Source organism: Desmodus rotundus, chromosome 2, assembly GCF_022682495.2.
Source record: "Desmodus rotundus isolate HL8 chromosome 2, HLdesRot8A.1, whole genome shotgun sequence".
NCBI classification, from domain to species: Eukaryota; Metazoa; Chordata; class Mammalia; order Chiroptera; family Phyllostomidae; genus Desmodus; species Desmodus rotundus.
The window spans coordinates 6,866,804-6,884,596 of NC_071388.1; the positions used below are offsets into that span (position 1 = coordinate 6,866,804).

The 17,793-nt window shown below is 48.9% G+C and overlaps 1 protein-coding gene across 1 annotated transcript in view; it reads right to left on the reverse strand.

Moving 5' to 3' along the window:
* Positions 1 to 17,793, reverse strand: part of DSCAM (DS cell adhesion molecule) — an 82,357-nt gene extending 64,564 nt beyond the window's left edge. The window contains exons 1-3 of the mRNA XM_053919125.2: positions 17,745 to 17,793; positions 17,540 to 17,695; positions 11,272 to 11,405 (exon numbers count right to left, since the gene is read on the reverse strand). Coding sequence (XP_053775100.1) covers positions 11,272 to 11,405; positions 17,540 to 17,695; positions 17,745 to 17,793 — 339 coding nt within the window. The remainder of the gene's footprint in view (positions 1 to 11,271; positions 11,406 to 17,539; positions 17,696 to 17,744) is intronic.

Below are 17,793 nucleotides of genomic sequence, written 5' to 3' on the forward strand. Positions count from 1 at the left end.
AAAAACATCCCCCAGTGGGAATGAGTTCTTTCTGCATTCGGAGGCAAAGTCACAATCAAGCTGTTCTGAGACTCCTCCTGGTTATTTGGGAGAGTCTGTCACATGGTATTGCCACCTTTGGTGCCACCACGCCCCCTGGAGACCGCCACAATCATGCACCATTTCTTCAGTCTGAGTAGAAGAGCGAGGAGAGAGCTGCCAACTGAACAACTTAAACAACTGAAGTGTAATTAATAATTTGTTTTCTTTGTAACTCATGTAACTAGATATTAAATGTGACTTTTGCTGTTGTCTTGAAGTTTTAGCAATAGCCTTAAAAGGTGAGAATGGTCCCAAAGATGGCAGTGCCTTCTTTCCTAACAAGAAACGTGAGACCCTCTACTTGGGGTTTGCCCATCACCCATCTCTGGGCCCCATAAGAGGCTGAGTCAGGAATAGGATATTCTTACTGAGAGATGTATATATGTCTATAACATGACTTTTCTCTAGTGGCTTTTTAGGGTTTCTTTTTATTGCCCAGGGGTACGAGGGGGGTTGGGCTCCAAGGAAACCACTCAGAGAGCTTGGAGTCTGGAAGGACACAGAGATTGGTGAGTCACACCTGAGAAGGCTAGAGGCTAGTCATGGCCCTGCTCACACCAGGAGAGAAGGTGGTGCTGCGACTGGCTGTCACTCCCAGTTTGGTGCGTGAGGGATGTTTACATGCAGGTCTTGTAGGAGAGTGCGAGACTGGGTGTCTCAGAGAGATGCTAATGGGCCTGAGATGCCTCCAGTATAGGGGTGTACTACCCACTATCTATTTATTTTACACCACATCACTTATCTATAAATGATGCGTAATTCAACAATTGTACAAGTTCAAGAGGTGCCAACAGGTAAGAGAAAAAGTAAAATGGGAAAATTAATCAGAAGCTCACTTGGGGTAGTAAAGCAAATCCGATTAAATCCTTCTTAATGCTCAGCCAAAAATGCCTGTTCTGTGGAAGAGGGCTGATGTATGTTGCTTCCTCATGAAACGTTTCCTTGGTATTTTCATATGAGCCATAATAGCACTGATTATATTTACATTTCATTAATTGTCTGTTTACTGGATAGCAGGTGTTCCCACACATCGATCTAACCGTGTTTAAGCGGATTTGAGTATTTCTACATGCATTTCATCATGAGACCTTCCCTTCCAAATACTGGGAATGTTCAATGAAAAGAGATCAACTTTATTTCCAGGTTTCTTCTGGAAATAAAATTGATCTAGGTGGGTAGGTCCAGGACTCTGAGCACTACACAAGCATGGAGTGGTAGCAGGAAACCAAGCTGAATCTGACTCTCAAAGGTGACAACATAAAGGATCGTGGCATATTGAAAAGCAAACTCCCAATAGTTCTTACAGATTAATGAATCAAATATGGCAGAAGGAGACATTTGTGGAAAGGGAGGAAGACACTTTTCTCAATATTTAAATACCTAAATATTTAATTTTCTTCTAGTAGATTTCGAACTCTCTGGGCGTATCATCTTCAGAGTTGACAGGGATATCAGGCATTCTAGAAGATTTTACTGTGCCCAACATGTGAATTAATCTTGAATGCATGACGACAACTGGGCTACGCATTTGTTGTAAAGGCAGACTTAAGTGTCAGTTCCTGAGCTCTGCAGATACAGAAACAATCAGCGCAACGGAAGCCTCGGTGCCAGGCGTATAACTTGCGTAGCCCTGGCTCCTGTCGGGGATTCCGCCCCACAGCTCATTACGGTTCTGTTCTGCCGGGCGGTGATGTAGGAGACGGGGCATCTGTGGACTGGGGTTGCCGATTAGCTTGTGCCTATCATACAGTCCTGCTAGCCACTTGAGGAAAAGTCGGTTCTTTCTCATCTAAAAAGTATTTAAACATGTTAATTCTATCAGAACCCGCAGTTAACCTAACATTTATCAATTAACCACTCTCAATGGAAACGGTTCTACGTGGCAGCCAAGGTACTTATTTCTTGGTCTATCAGAGATCATGGAGAAAAGAGAGTAGGCTTTTCTCTCCGGCTGGAGTCACATAACAGGAGCAATCCATAATGTCCTCGAGGGAAGGCTTTGGTATTCCTTTGGAGACACACATTTAAAATGTAAAACATTCACATAGTCCATCTGTTGAGCTATCCCCAATACCGTGCCTATAAACGTTCCGTCCACGATTTTCGTGGTCCGGTATAATGCCAACAGTGCTCCATGCACATGTGGAGGCCGTGGCTGCCGAGGGGTGGCCAGAGGCACAGGACACTGGGGCCAGCCATCCAAACTCTCTGCCCTGCACATGTCCGCTTCGGGGGTGGTAAGACCATGTCTGCAAGAGCTCTTCATGCCAGGCGGAGTAATAGTAAGAGCGCATGAATCCATGCTGAGTTCGAACACGTAGAGTTCACTTCCCATGTGTAGATTACAAGGTAAGTCTTATCCCAAGGGAACAAGAAATGGTCACCGCCCAGCAAATGGAGGATTAATTAAAATGAGGCAAAGCAGGATTCTGACACATTTCTGCTAAGATCTAGAAATAAAATCATTTGAATTCTCTTTCTAAAACTATTCTTGCTGTAGTGGAGGATATGATTAATATTGGCAAAATGCCTAGGGAAATAAATGAAAACTGTATGAGTTTGATTAAAAAAATATTTATAGCAAGTTTTTTCCTTAAAAATAAGACTTCTGACACGTTTGCCTCCCTAAAGTTACACCCAGAGTGGAAAACGCAGCTCACGGTATGAAGGGTGCAGTAGCCGAGCCAGGCGGCGTACGTTCGTGTGCCCTGCATTTCTGCATCATTGCTTTAGGTCTGGTGGGTGCAGGCACGGGTTTCTGAGGGACGTGACAGTGTACTCCTCAAAAGAATGTCAATGTCGCTGGAAGGTTCTCCTGCTCCAATGTCACCCCGTGAAAAGCCTGGGAACAGTAGCTTCCAGACCAACTTTCGCTCCAGAATCATTTTGCCTCATGGTTTTCGTACAATCTTTCTCCTTATGGGTCTAAACCAGTCAATAAGATAGAATTAGCCACCACGAGTTCCTTGAAAGGCTCTTTGGTAATTTCTGTAAAACTGGATGTTTCCCCAAAGATTACAGAATTCATTTCCAAATTCTGCGCGCTATTTAGCTCAACAGATGACCCTGTCAAGTCTCGCGAGCCTTCTCTAATCCACTCCGTCCAGTGCCCTGTTTGCCCTGTGTTTACGTGTCTCTCATGAGATCCTCATTTTTATTCCACTTTGGTACATGGTCTTGCGTGTTCTTCGGGCTCTCTGAGCGTGGTGGTTGCCTCCCCCTCCCTCCGTGTTTCCCCAGGGCCCTGGGCCAGAGCCCTGCGGAGTCGGACCCGCTAACTGCTACCTGAGATGAACCGAGGAAACGCCGGTTGTATTGAGAGCAGGGTGCTCAGATCAAATTAGTCAGTGTGTCTGATGGGTATTAAAAAATTCCACTTAAAATTTTAATTAATTTTTTAATCAAAAACTAATTCTATCAAAGAACTATAGTGCTCTAAAAAGGTCTATTCCTACTTACTAACATACAGTTTAAATGAAAAACTCGAATGCCCTGATTTTGTGGATAGAATGCTCATAGCAGTGATTGTTTAAAATACCTCCCCCAAAGCAGAATAAACAAAATGGATAGCTATTTTAATTATTGGGCAATAGCACTTTTCAAAACATATAAAATTTTTCTTTTTGGTGGCAGAAAAATGGCCTGGCTTACCTTAAGAAGAGGTAGTTAGCTGTATCAATTAAGATTTGCCTCTGTTTTTAAAATTCTTATGTATAATACATTTTGATTCAATTTATTTTCATTTTATTTCACTATTTTCATCTCTAAAAGCAGATAATAATATAGCACAAAGACCTTCCTCGAGGGATAGGGTGAGTGTCCAGTGCTTATGGAAAAAATAATATATTAAAAATACTTGTTTTATCCGAGCCAGTCTTGGCGGTTTCCTCTACACTGAGATCTCTGTAGCTGCTATTTTATATGTAAATAAGGCCTTCCAAATGTAACATATTTCACTTTTTGGCCTTCCAAAATAAAATCATGGGTATAATGTATTGCAAGCGGATGAAAGTTGACATCCAGTAAAAGCAGGAGAGAAACCAGTCTCTCCGCATTGCTGTTGAGATTGGGGTGTGGTCCAGTTAGCCAGATGGACATTCCGGGGGGCCTTATCTTTCCCAGTCTCTTTCTAACAAAATCACCTCCATTTCCTTCAGCTTTGCCTCTTCTCTTTTCTGTTCTCATGGCCTCTCCCCTGCCAGTGATCTATCTGTAAAGGTTCTTTATTGATTCGACTTGATTGCTATCACCTGTTCAACATATTCTGCAAAAAGACCTCATTTAGCATCATATAACTTCTCAGGGGGAAAGAAATTAGTGAGACTGTGTATTCTGGGTGATAAAAGGAACATAGCATGATATACAGTATTGGAAAAAATAGCTATTTTCATTAAGTCTTAATTGAAAACTATCTGACGCCAGTTTAGTCCCTTAGATAAATAGTACCGCATGTCTGTGTCAAGCCAAATAAAAAAGGCAAGATGTTTTCAAAGCTGGACTTTTTCCAAGCAGGTTGATGCGAAGGGCATTTTCCTCTGTGGCTCAGGGGAAGCAGGAGTGGCAGTGGGGGAGGGGAGCACATTCAGGGCGATGTACCCCGGCGTCCAGCCTGAGCGAGTGCCATCGTCGCAAAGCCGGGAGACTTATTGGCAATTTATCTGCAAAAGTGGGCGGTCTCTCCTGTGGGACTGGGCTGCCAACGAGATTCTGGGAGCTTGTTTCTTTTCTCTTGTGCTCCATAAAGTACGGAATTGGGCTCAGGATTTTAAAGGCCAAGGTTTCTCTCAACTTGAGAGTACATGTCACCGGCATTTTGATCCATTACAGCACTTGGACAGCTTCACTTGACGGCCAATAAATTTGAATGACCACTTCAACAGAAAAAGAAAATGAAAACACAGATTCCGCAGAAAGATTGAGCAGTTGTTGGCTGGTTCGCTGGGTGTGAGTTAACGCAGGGAAGAAAGGCCATTTCTAGGCGACTACATGATAAAAGATAACACGCCATTCCCCCCACTCCCTGAAAGAATCGAAGTCTAATAGAGCGATGTAAATTACATGAAAAATGTGGAGACCATTTAGAACATTTCCATCAGAATTGGCCGTGAAATACTGAGGTTATTTCCGAGGGAACTTCAGGGATATACTTCCCAAGAGTTTTTATAAAACCAGAATTAGTTTTCATAGGTCAGGGATGATCAGAAGTAGCTTTCTCTCCAGAAAACTAGTCTGGTTTCCCCCCCCCCCCCCCCCCCCCCCCAGCCAGAAGTGGGTAAGCTCAGATTCCGGGCACTAGAGCAAGACCTGCTTGGTCACAAAGGCACCGAGAGCCCAGCACACACCTGCCACGTGGAGGTACCAAACCATGCTGGACGAGCAGGTGATTAATTGCACCTGTGTCAATGGACTATGGGCCACTTTCTTAGGCCAGCTTTTGGCATCTCCATAATTTCTAGCTTGGAAATTGCAGAAAAAAAGCCACCCACCATTATGAGGTCATTTAGACAGAACCATGGAAGAATTAAATCACCAATGTCAGGGATTCAAAAGCACAGGCACTGGACCAAACGCCGTCTGAGACAGAATGCATCCCAAAGATTATCACACACTTTCCTACCTTATTAAGCAGAAATTTCATTATACAATTTAATTGGATGACTCACAGCCGCAACCCATAAAATTTAGTTCAACGCAACGGTTGCTGAACATCATTTCAGCGTGACCCCAGTTTTTTTCGAAGCAGTAGCAGTTGACTGAGTGGGTGTGAAAGGAGAGGAGGAGTAAGAAGAGTATCTCGCCGCTATGCTGACACCCGACACTGATACAGAATAATAGGAAGTGTGAGCTGTCACTTAAAAACAAAGGTATTGCAGAGAGAGAATCCTCATGACCCGATGTCACTGTGAGGGTGCTACTTCCTCTGGTCACAACACCCTTTCATTGGGTGAAATCCTCCCCTCCCACCAGCCAGGGCTGGACACATGTCCCAGGAGACCATCTCTGACCCAGCTGCTTGTGCTCCTGGGCCTCCCTGTGCTGTGCGTACCACTGCTGTGTCCTTTGCCACATCGCGCAGAACGGTGACCATCTCTGGGAACTTCTCCCCTCCCTAAAGCTAGAAACTCAAGAAAGACCCCCTGTCCTTTGCCACTGCAGCCCCGCGGTTGTTTTTAGAGCGGCTCTCCAAACATTCTGGTTTCCTGTCCTGTGGGTACGTGCTAGGGTGGTACTTCCTGCCTGGCTCCCCTGTGGCGGGTGAGATCCTGTGATGATTTCTGGCCAATGTCCACATCAGACCCTCCAGAGATTTCAGTCCCTTTGCCACGAAACCTGCCTGGGTCCTCCCCAGAGTGAAGGACATGGGACAGAGCTATCACCTACTCTCGATGGATATGAGTGAGAAAGAAAAATAACCTTGTTGGTATAAATCACTGAAATTTCAGGCTCGTTTTGTTACACAGTATAACTCAACCTCTCTTGACAGATGCACCCAGAACCTGGCTCAGCCCCTCACCTCGAGCAGTGCTCTGCGCCTGTGTGCTGTGCAAGTGAGGGAATGGCGGGCGGGGTCAGCGACCAGAGTGAGTGGGGAGGGAGGCGAGGCGTCCAAGGTCACTCTAAGGCTTCTGGTCAGAAGGAGAAGGGTATTCATAGATGATTAGCTTAGTAGGGAAACGGGAGAGAAGGGGGGCAGAATGAGTTTGGTTCTGGACCTGGTGGAGGTGGGGGGGTTTCCATGAAGACACGGAGGGCAGGACGTTGAAAACAGAAGACTGACTGGCTCTCCAAGACGGTCAGGGTTAGAGATAAAAAGTTTGAACTCCTTAACTTCAGACGATTGTTGAATTATGAGAACAGGCTCAAGGACTCATGGAGATAGTAAGGAATATGGGAAGAGGATAAAGGAAGAGGGTTAGAAACTGCCTACATTTAAGGGTGGGGTGGCCAGGGAGAGAAAGCAACAAAGAGAAAGAATAAAAGAATAACGGGAGGTAAGAAAGACTGAATTTTAAAATAAATCACTATGTAACAGGACACTATGCTAAAACTTGAAATAGGAAGACCATCACCTCTTCCTAAGAGGTAGCAGGATTTTACAGTGGGGAGGCCCTTGGTGACTTCTGAGAGGGGAACCATGATAGTGCAATGGACACCCTTTATGTAAGTATAGACGCTCGAGTTAGATGAGGTTTGCCTGATTCCATCATCGCACATCTTCTTGACTTGAGACTCCGGAACACTTCTGGTTTCCTGAAGCCCCTCTCTCTTGTCCTCAGCCCCCCACCTCAGCTTTATTAAATGCAGCCTTGGGAGGGCCAGGAAGCAGACGGACATCGGCTCCCTTGGACCAAAAGCTGTGTGGCCCTGGTGAAGGTTACCTTCCTTGATTCCCAGAATTGTTAATCCTAAATTGTGGGCCACATCGCGGAGAGTTCATTGCTGACAGTCTCTGGATGCGGAGGATACTGGCATGTCCTCATGTGCTCACTGAGCAACAGCTTTTGAGCACCTACTATGTGCAGGAACTGGGTAATGTTATCCTCTGAAATGAGAACATCTGATGTGGACTCCAGCTTGTTGATGCCATTATTTCAGGCTTTCTAACTGCATTCTTCACCCGTGAGAAGTTTGTGCCGTCTCATCTCACACCTCTGAGCTCTGTGCAGATCAGCGCAGCACTGTAAAAGAGGCAGTTTCTATACCCTCGTGCTTATTTACGCCGTCACATTTTTCACAACCTGCTTCCATGCACAGAGGAGTGTGAGAGAGAAAATCCAGCTGAGCGACTGTCTACCCAGGACCCAAGAAGCTTAGCTCACGTCTTCAGATTTCTGTCGCTTATCACAGTGCGTGAACCGATCATTCAAACTGTCACACGTTCAAATAATAGCCATGGTCCAAAGCGCATGTGGCTGAGTCCGTGAATCAAATGAAGGCGAGTTTTTTCTGTCTGAATCTCCGCCTGGGGAGGCTGACATCCCATGGCACGTGCCCACCCCTCACGGTGGGCGAGGAGTGTTTGCCTGCTTCCACCTCTGGACGAGCAGCCTTTGCGAGAATGTGCAGTCGCTTGCCTGGCCACACACAAGTTCCGAATTCTAATATCTTTCACTAAGCTGGACTGAGAAAACACCACGAAGCAAATGCGTATGGTTAGACACGGGATGTTACGCGTTAGAGAAAAGAGCCGGTGTCTTTTTACAAAGTCCTTTTACAAGGAAGGGCGATGATGACTCGGGGGCCTTCAGGGAAAACTGACGTCAGCAAGGAGGTTAGCTGAGGACTCTAATAAAGACGAAATGACAGGGTGTGCTGTGTCCTGGGTTACCCTCCCACGTTCTACCTTCAGCTGGGAAGTCATGCCAAAGAAAAAGCATCTCAGAGACAGGAGCAGGAAAAATCCATACGCAGAGCTAGGACTGCCCCCTGGTGGTCATCCTGACACACAGGCAGGCGTGGAAAGGAAAAGCCTCTGGAAATTTGACAGACCCAGCGTCCTGGCTTGAAATCAGAGAGAGTGAATGTGGGACGGGGGGCTCTCTTTAGGGATTTATAATTTGTTATTAATTCCACGGGAAAGAGACAGAACAATAGATGGGATGTTCGCAGGTTCACTTCTGAAGTGGATTAGCAATCTCTGATCTCAACTCTTATAATGGTATTTTTATTTAAACATGGGCCTTGTATGGGAAATCTCTGCACCTCCCACTCATTTTTGCTGTCAGCTCAAACTGCTCAGACCAGTACGGTCTATCAGAAACACAGGCGTTGTGTTCTTAACTGATCTTTCATGTGGATGAATAGAAACATAGCTTTAGAGAGGGAACCAAACTGATTTGGGCCCCCTCACTTCACTGAGGCCGCCCAGAAGGCCACCGGCCGCTGTGACGGTCACTTCCAAAGAGCTGTGGTGACTTTAACGTGGCCAGCAGACAGCACAGAGGTGCCCGCTGGTGGCGGTGAGATGCCAGCGAGGTGAGATGCCCGGTTGTTATCTCCCAGCTTTTCTGGTGGATGGATCGCTCTGGTGTGGTTTGTTGGAAGGGTCTTGTGGAGAAGGTACTGGGTGGTCCGATCCCAGTGTTCTGCACACGCAGAGACCGGAAATCCCTGGGCAAGTAACTTCTCTCTCATTCTCCACGCTGTGTGGTCATGATTTCAGGATAGTAACTCCTTTTTTGTTGTTGTTGTTTTTATTGTATGGCATTCATAGGCTGGTAGTCTGGGGGCTCCTATGTCTACAGCCTCCACCAAGGGGTTCGGCCACCTCGCTCCTCTACGCCTCAGCCAGTCAGGACTCACTTCACATGAGCCAGGCTGAAGTCGTTAGCTGGAGACTGAGACCAGACTGGGCGGACAGCGGCAGAGGGAGATGCCGGTGCTCTCTGTGCCCTGGTAGCCTCTGCCCAGCCTGCTGGGCTCAAAAGAGCACTCGGATGACTTGATGAATGCGTAAAAATAAAGAAGCATTTCACATGCTCGTGGAGTACGGGCATTCTTCACTTAGCAGTGGCACTGTCTCTCTTTGGTGAAGTGGTGACAATAATTTTGTCTCTCTTGGGGCTGACGAGAGGGGTCCTCGGTGAACCGGCTCTCCAGGCGGAGGAAGACAACTGCCCAGCAGTTCGTCTTGGACTCTACGCTGCTTTGCGCCTCTGGGCTTTGACGGTAGGGCCCAGCAGGTGAGAGTTAATGGCATGTTCGAAACCAGATCAGGAATCCCTCAGAAGCTCTGGAACCCACCTCTGACCATATCGAATTTAAATCTACTTCAGCCCTGGCGTGCCACCACTGAGCTGTGAACGGCAGGACACGCAGCTTGGTATTTTCAGCAGACAGCTGGACGTTGGTGAGTGGCCACACGCTCGTCCCCTGTCTCCCCACCATTAGTTTTGGCCACTGTGTACAGGCCACCAGGCCTTGGGGACTCCTACAGACTCTAGACTTGGCAAAACATGTCACTTTAATTAAAGATCGATTAATAAATTAGTTCGGGGATGTTAGTCCCCTTTGAAAAGGAAGTTCTGACACACGCTACACCGTGGATGAATCTCGAACACATTACGTTGCCTGAAGGGAGCCAGTCGTGAAAGGTCGAACACTGTGACCCCACTTACAGGAGGCCCCAGAGGGGTCAGATCCATAGGCAGGAGTAGAAGGGTGGGTGCCAGGCGTTGGGGGAGGGAAGCGGGGAGTCCCTGTTTAATGGAGACAGGGATTCAGTTGAAGAAGAAGGAAAGTTCTAGAGATGGGTGAGGGGGATGGTAGCAGAAACGTGAATGTACTTTATGCCACTGAACTGTACACTTGAAATAGTGAAAATGGTAGATTTTATGTTAAGATATTTACAAGAATACACCCCTAATTAATTCGCATACACCCCACAACTACTTATGGAATAGCTGGGCGTGCCATATTCTGTGCTGAGAGCAGGGAGGTATCCGATTGGATCCGACGTGGTACCTACCTCAGAAAAAGTCATAGAAATTTCCACGAAAACATCATGCATTCTGATGGACCATTTTTGTCTTCTTTTCTCTGAAATGTCCCTTTTGTATCTGGTCTAAGGGACATTTGAACCGTGCAGGCATTCTGCAGCGGTAATAACGCCGGCGACAATAAACACTGCACTTTGAAATGCTCGGCGCTCGGATTTTTAATTCCGTTACAAAGAGCCGTGCGGGCTCTCGTCACTGTAAGTGTCCTAGTCCCTCTAGTACAAGACAGTTTGCCTGTGGGTGGCTGCTTCTTAGTGAGGGATGGGGCAGGGGAGGGAGCTGGGGGGAGCTGAGGGCAGAGGAGGGGCTGGGGAGAGGGGTGAGGGCATGCAGTGCACTTGGCAATGAGCCCAACAGTGCAATGAATAGGTGCTGTCCACTGACTTGCAATGAAGGCCCTGCGAAAGCTCCTGGGTTTCGATTCTGATAAGCAGGCTGGCAGTTTTGTGAGAAGTCGCCAAATAAACAATAATTCTAGACAACTGTATCCCTTATAATGCTTCAGACATGTATTTTCAAAGGAGGTGTAAATGAGGATGTTGCTTCGTGTGTGGAGACAACAGGGGGGAAAAGTAAAACCATCAGGAAGACCCCAGCAGGCGGGCAACAAAGGGCTGGACTGGTCCCCAGAGAGTCCTCATGGGTTGTGGCCAAAGGCGCAGGAAAGGCTCGCGGCTATTTACCAACTTACTGTGGGGTAGGGGTGGGAGCAGAACACAGTGTACTTCCGGATGATGCCGTTCAACTTGAGCGGGGGCAGCCAGGACACGAAGACCATGGAGGCGGAGGCGGCGGCTGCCTTGACGCCTGCGGGAGGACCTGGAACTGGACACAAGAACCGCAAGGTTAGTCATCATGGAAATGGAGCCCCTGCCTGTGCTCAGGTCCCCCCACCACCTGGCATGACCCCCACCCCCACCCCCAGCCATCTAGGCCCCTACTCTCTGCGCTCAGCTCTCCGAGAGTCAGTGTGATGGGCTGAACCACGTCCCCTCAGAATCCCTCTGGTGAGCCTCCAACCCCCAGGACCTCAGCGTGGGCCTCATCAGGAGACCAGGCCTCTACAGGGTCCTCCAGTGGAAACGCGGTCATTAGGGGGCCCTGGCCCCTCGTGGCTGGCGTCCTTATTGGTAAAAGGGAAATGTGGACACAGACATGTGCAGAGAGGAGGTGATGGGAAGTCCCAGGGAGAAGACGACGGAGGAGGGAGGCCTGGAGCCGGCTCTCCCTCCGGCCCCCACGGGGACCCAACCCTGCGCACACCTTGGTTTTGAACTTCTGGCCATCAGAGCCACGAGACAACACATTTCTGTTGTTGGGGCCGCCTGGTCTGCAACACTTTGTTGCAGAGGCCTTAGGGACCAACAGAGATTGTCTCTGAGTCACACAAAGCCCTGTCCTCACTCACGGCCTCCAAGGGCCCATTTTTAGCCAGAATCCTGTGAAATCTGATGGTGGATGACATTCTGTCAGGGACGTATTTTATTAAGGCATTCCCTGTCATTGGATTATGTTCTGGTAATTGCTTTTTTCCTACAAAGGTGTTGGCAAGCTGGGGCAGTTTTCAGGAATTCGTGCTCAGTGTCGAGGGAATTTCTGACTCCAGATCTGACGGGCTGCAGTAAGGAAGGCAGAGGCAGGCAACCCTCTCTTCTCCGTCCCCCACTGGCCTGGCCCTCCCTTCTGCACTGCTGAATGAGAGCTCACAATCCAATTGCCAGGGACACCTCCACTCAGCTTCCCAGGAACCTGCGCCCACCATGCCCCCCACTCACCTCCTTCTCTCCCAAGCCTGGCCTCCTCCCGCCCCCCTCTGCAGGAAGCAACACTGCTGTGTCCTGTTTGCCAAAGCCAGGACCGAGAGCTCTCTGCCCGCCTCCCTCTGTCCCCCTCAGCAGATGGGCAAGGTCCCTGTGCCCCTGAGGCCTCCTTCCGGCTCCTGGTGGTTCCACAGCATCAGGCCCCTTTCGAGGTCCCCAGAAGTGTCATGCTTCTCCCCTGCAGGACACTGTTACACGATGATCTGGGGTTTGGGGTTCTTTCTGTCTGGCCTTGAAGGAGCCAAGTGTTGTGTTGCAGAGAGCCCACATGGCAGGGGTGGAGGTGACCTCTGGGAGGTCAGGAGATGGTCATCTCCACAAAGCCACAGTCAGCTTGGGAGAGGACCTGAGCCTGGATGAGGCCATAGCCTGCCACCACCTTGGTTTCATCCAGTGAGACCCTGCAGGGCAGGGGACCAAGCTAACCCGACCCTGTGCCCCAATTCGCAGAAATGGGTATTGTTTTAAGGAGCTAAGTTCGTGGTAATTTGTTACAGCACACAGAACACGAACCTGCACAGTTAAGACCTCTAACAATGTATCACAACGCCCAACATCAAAGCTGGCGCCCTGAGCAAACATCGTCTTGGTTTGAAGTGCGGCAGGAGTCTGACCGAGTGCCGTGCGGGCACCGCGTCCGGCATCCTGTTCGCCGTGGTCCTTTCTCTGGTCTTGGTGATCGAGTGCAGGCAGGTGTGGGCGTGTGCCTGTGTGTGTTTATGGTGTGTGTTACGGTGCGTGTGGTGTGCCTGTGCCTGTGTGTTTATTATGGTGGGTGTGTGAGTGTGGGTCTATATGTGTGGTATGCTGTGTGTGTTTAGGGTGCACGTGTAGTGTGTGTGTGTGTGTGTATGGTGTTGTATGTGTTTAGGGCGTGTGTGTGTGTGTGTGGTGCATGTCTGCTGTGTCCTGTGTGGTATGTTGTATGTATTTAGGTGTGTGCGGTGTATGTTTGTGGTTTGTTGTGTGCATGTTGGGCATGTGTGTAGTATGTGTGAGTGGTATGCTGTGTGCGTGCCCACATGTGTGTGCAGATGTGATCCACCACGGGATCCACACGAGTCTCCAATGTCACAGCAGTGTCTCTGAGCCATAGGCTGATGCTGTTGGGTGGAGGCACCTGCGTTACAGCCACCACAGCCAAGCAGTGCACCCACGTCCCTGTGACCCCCGTTTCCGCAGGACATGATGTTTGTGGCCTTTGCTCCGACTAGAGCAGTGGTTTCCCAGTGTTCTTTAAAGCAGACGACTCTTTATTAACTCAAGTATCATGGGGAGACTGATACATAACTCTGGTGAAGCAGAGCGAGGAGCCTGGAGCCCCCCCGCCAGGTGTCTTGTTTACCCCTGGGCACTTCTGAGGCCCCCTGGAGCTGATGGGCTTCGCAGGGACCCAGGCGAGCATCACTGTGGTGGAGGGAGCTTTGGAATCCCTGCCGGAGAGGGCCTGCCAGGACACCTGGTGAGCTGGGCTGCCGGCACACCTGCGACGGACCGGAGCCCGACAACACACGGCCATGCGCCCCTCTCTGCGACCCTCAGCAGTACTGATGGATCAATTAGAGGGCTCAGGGACATCCTGACGTCTGTCTGCTTTGCACTCACTCAACTCTGCTTTCGGATGTCCCACCAAAGAGACAGTTAATCACGGGGGAGAGAGCACCGGACACGGGACACCTCCCGCTGGCCTCTTCCCACGACGGCCCTGCAGAGTCACGCACATTAGTGACACACTCAGGAGATCTTTGAACATAAACACAACCCTTCTACTCATACATGTACAATGTTCTGTCTGGCTGAGGAGGGCAGGGCAGGAGCTACCTTCTGCCCGCACAGGGAAAGTGACAGCTGCAAAATTCATAGGTGGCGTTCGGTTTGTGTTTTCCTTCCCCACAGCTTTGCTCGGATTATAGACCCCACAGGTAAAGCGTCCTAAGATTACATGGACGGTTCAGAGTTCAGAATCAGTGGTCTTCTGTTCACAGAGAAAAAGCCAGATCAGCAAACATTCTTTTGTGTTCTTGTAGGTACACACTCTTCACGTCTGGGCAGCCCTGGGAAGGGAATCTGAAAGTCGAGAAATTCTCATAGGCGCTCAGAGTGTGGCCGCGGAGTAGATGCTACCCTGACGGGCCTGAGACGGACGGTGTCTGTGGGCCCGAGGGTCCATCCGGGACCTGGACTGTGTCTATTGACCAAGAATCCCTGCAGAGGCTGAGAAACTGCTTAGGGTTCAGAAAACTTGTTCTCTGACCAGATATTTCCATAGTAACTTATCCCCTGAAGAAGGAAACATTTTGTCTTATTTATGATTCTATTTAGTTTATTAGTTTTATTTATTATTACATTATGGTTTTGTCTGGTTTACTAGCAAGTGATGTATTTTTCCTTTTTAAGATGATCAGTGACCTCACAATTTAAAACGTTTGGCCTCCTGATACTGGGGGGGGGGGTTAGGAACCCTAGTTTAAAAGATGTTTGGGGCATAGAAGATGAAATTGAACGTTTGCTGTTAATGTATTAATATTGCTTTACGTGTGAGAACATCAATAAAGGCTGAAACTTCAACCTGTGCCTAGAGTAGAGCCTCACTGAGAAAGAACGTAATCAGTATTGGAAAGGATTGTTTTACTGGAGTTTTATCCACACTTTCACACAATTTAGTTGAAGTGGACAGTGAATTCCGAACTTCAAGACTGTGAGACTTCGTGGCAGAGTAACACACCGGGTCTGCATTCCCAATTTTACTAAGATGCCTTCTACACTAATTGACCCCCGTCCCTCCTTTCGATCCGACACGGAGGTGCATTCAGTTCCAGAAACTGCCCAGTCGTCTCTTCTATTAGGTTCCGAGTCCACAAGGGTGGCCGGTGCAACTCTTCACCATTTCTAACCCAGTGAACTTGTCGTGTGAATCTGGGAGATAATTTCATTACTGCACTTGTCTTTCGCTCCTTCTGCCTCATCTCTGCTCTGCTTCTTCTTAAAAATGCTGATGATTTATTTACCCCAGGTAAACACGGACATCAGTGCTTCATCACGCCTTGCCCCCCTCACCCTCCCTGGGGTAACTGCGCCCAAGGCAACCCTTCCACAGTCAGTTCTCTCTCCCCACACTGGCAGCACCCCCCCCCCCCCCCCCCCCCGCCGCGAGAGCAGAGAATTGCTGACTGATGCATTAGACTTGGGCCTCAAGGTCGAGCTTTGAGACAGAACTCTATAATTTCTAAAGCTGGAAGATTAATTAAAAATTGATCCCAAACGACCAGTCAATTCCCTTCTCATTGGATTTTTGTACATTCTTCTGAAAAATGCAGGTGTCAGAATTCATGTTGCCGATCAATTTGCTCTTTAAATAATAATTCCAGTGACATTCGTGTTATTGCTTAGCAATGCAAAAGAACGATCCGCCCCAGCTCTGAAGGCGTGGAGCTCAAATAATCAAATATCGAGTGTCAAGAACCATCCCACCACGTGTCAGAGGGGCTGTTTGCACACATCACCTCACTTGTCACGTCTCGATTCTGTCTGATCGCTATGGCAGTTTGGGGCATGAAGACAGAGAAGGTGAGGCAAGGTGCCCGAGGCCCTGTGGGCCGCACCTAGACATGGCTCTTCATGGGCTACTTTTGAAAAATTAGATTAGAGCCATCGTCACTGAGGATGTAGCTTCATCGATCTCTCTCTGATGTGTGGCTTCCTCATGGCATTGCACGTTCACCGGAGATTTCTCTAAATAGTCCAATTCCTTTGAGCAGAATTGGCTGACACCTGCACATTCCTGCGAGGAATTACCTGCACGTTCTAGAAAGAAGAAAGCTCATGGGGCTTCATTTGCAGGCAGGCCCTATGGTACGGGAGGGCTAGAGAGCCTGGGGGAACGAGGAGTGGGGTGGATGGATGGGGCTGGTTGTGGGGGGCGGGGCCTAGTTTGCTGAGGTCAGAGCAGAGTGAGGTGGAACACGGTGGGCTGTGTCAGGGACGTGTGGTCAGGGGACAGAAACACTGATGAGAAGAGTCTACCCAGGTCTCTGAGCATGAGTCGCGGCTTTGCTACCACAGGACGGATATGGGCTGGGGCAACGACATGCGTGATGCTCCATGTAGTGAGCAGGCTGCACAGATATGAGACCTGCCAGCACATGGCAGGTCCTGGGGGATGCGTGACAGGGCTCCCCCTGCCCCCAGCTTCCTGGGGGACAGAGTCCTAGAAAGAAGACAGACACACCACAGAGCCGAATCAGCCCAGAGCTCAGGTATCCTGTCCGACTCCGATCGCTCCGACTCTGGGCTCTGATTTGGAGGGTCCCACCGGGGGACCAATCTGATAGCAGTTGCTCCTCCTTTCACTCTGGTGGAGACTGCTTTTCTCATTACCCCTATACTATTTATTAGAACTTGAACTCTCCTTCAGCCAGCCTTGGATGAGGCCCCTCAGAGGCTCCCTTAAAATAACACAAAAACCTATTTGTCGTGGAGCTTTGGGAAACAGTCAAATAACCAAGTCCCGATGAGGTGAGACGGCAAGAATTAATGGTCTGAAAGGACATGCACTGAGATAAAGTTTTACTAAGTCAGCACGAATTCTTGTAAGAACTTAAAAAAATTAGCATGAAGCTCTCAAATTAAGGGCTTATTCTAAAGTGATTCTAAAGCCGGCACAGAATACCATGACTTGGACTGTTACATAATGTTCAAGCAGAAGGAGAGAAATAATTGGAGCTTACACTTAATGGCTGAAGAGTCACTAAAATTATTCCAGCAGCATACAAGCCAGGTGCAGCAAGCGCCACAGCTCTTGCCGCAAAAAGGTATTTTTGGACAAAAGGTATTTTTGCTTAAAATAATACTTGGCCAAAATAACATTCCAGGGGAAGAGAAAAACAATGGACACATCAAACCAAGACAATGAGGAAGGCGGTGGTCTGGACCGCGCGGGCACATTCTGGGAGGGCAGGAGAAAGGTTTTCATGGAGCAAAGTCGAGAGTTAGGCTAGTGAGTTAAGGCGATCTCTGTGACCCAGCCTTCCCAACGACAGGTCTGGCCCGGGAAGGCTGCCACCTGGCAGGAGCCCCCTCGCTCCCCTGGCACTTCAGACAGGACCCGAGCGTTCCACCCACGCCCACCCCGTTTCTCACCATCCTCTTTGGTCCGGGTAAAGATCTGCTCACTTCGGACGCCGTCTCCGGCGCGGGTGAACGCCAGGACCTGGATACTGTAGTTGGTATATTTCTCCAGCCCATCCAGCTCCAGGGAGGGCTGTGTGGTGGTGACATTTTTAATCTCGCCCAGCTCTGGAAGACAAGAAAACATGACCTGGTTACCGTGGCAGTGGGCACACACCTTCCCCGGTGCTGTCCTTGATGTCCAGCCCCGGGCCACATGCCTCCAT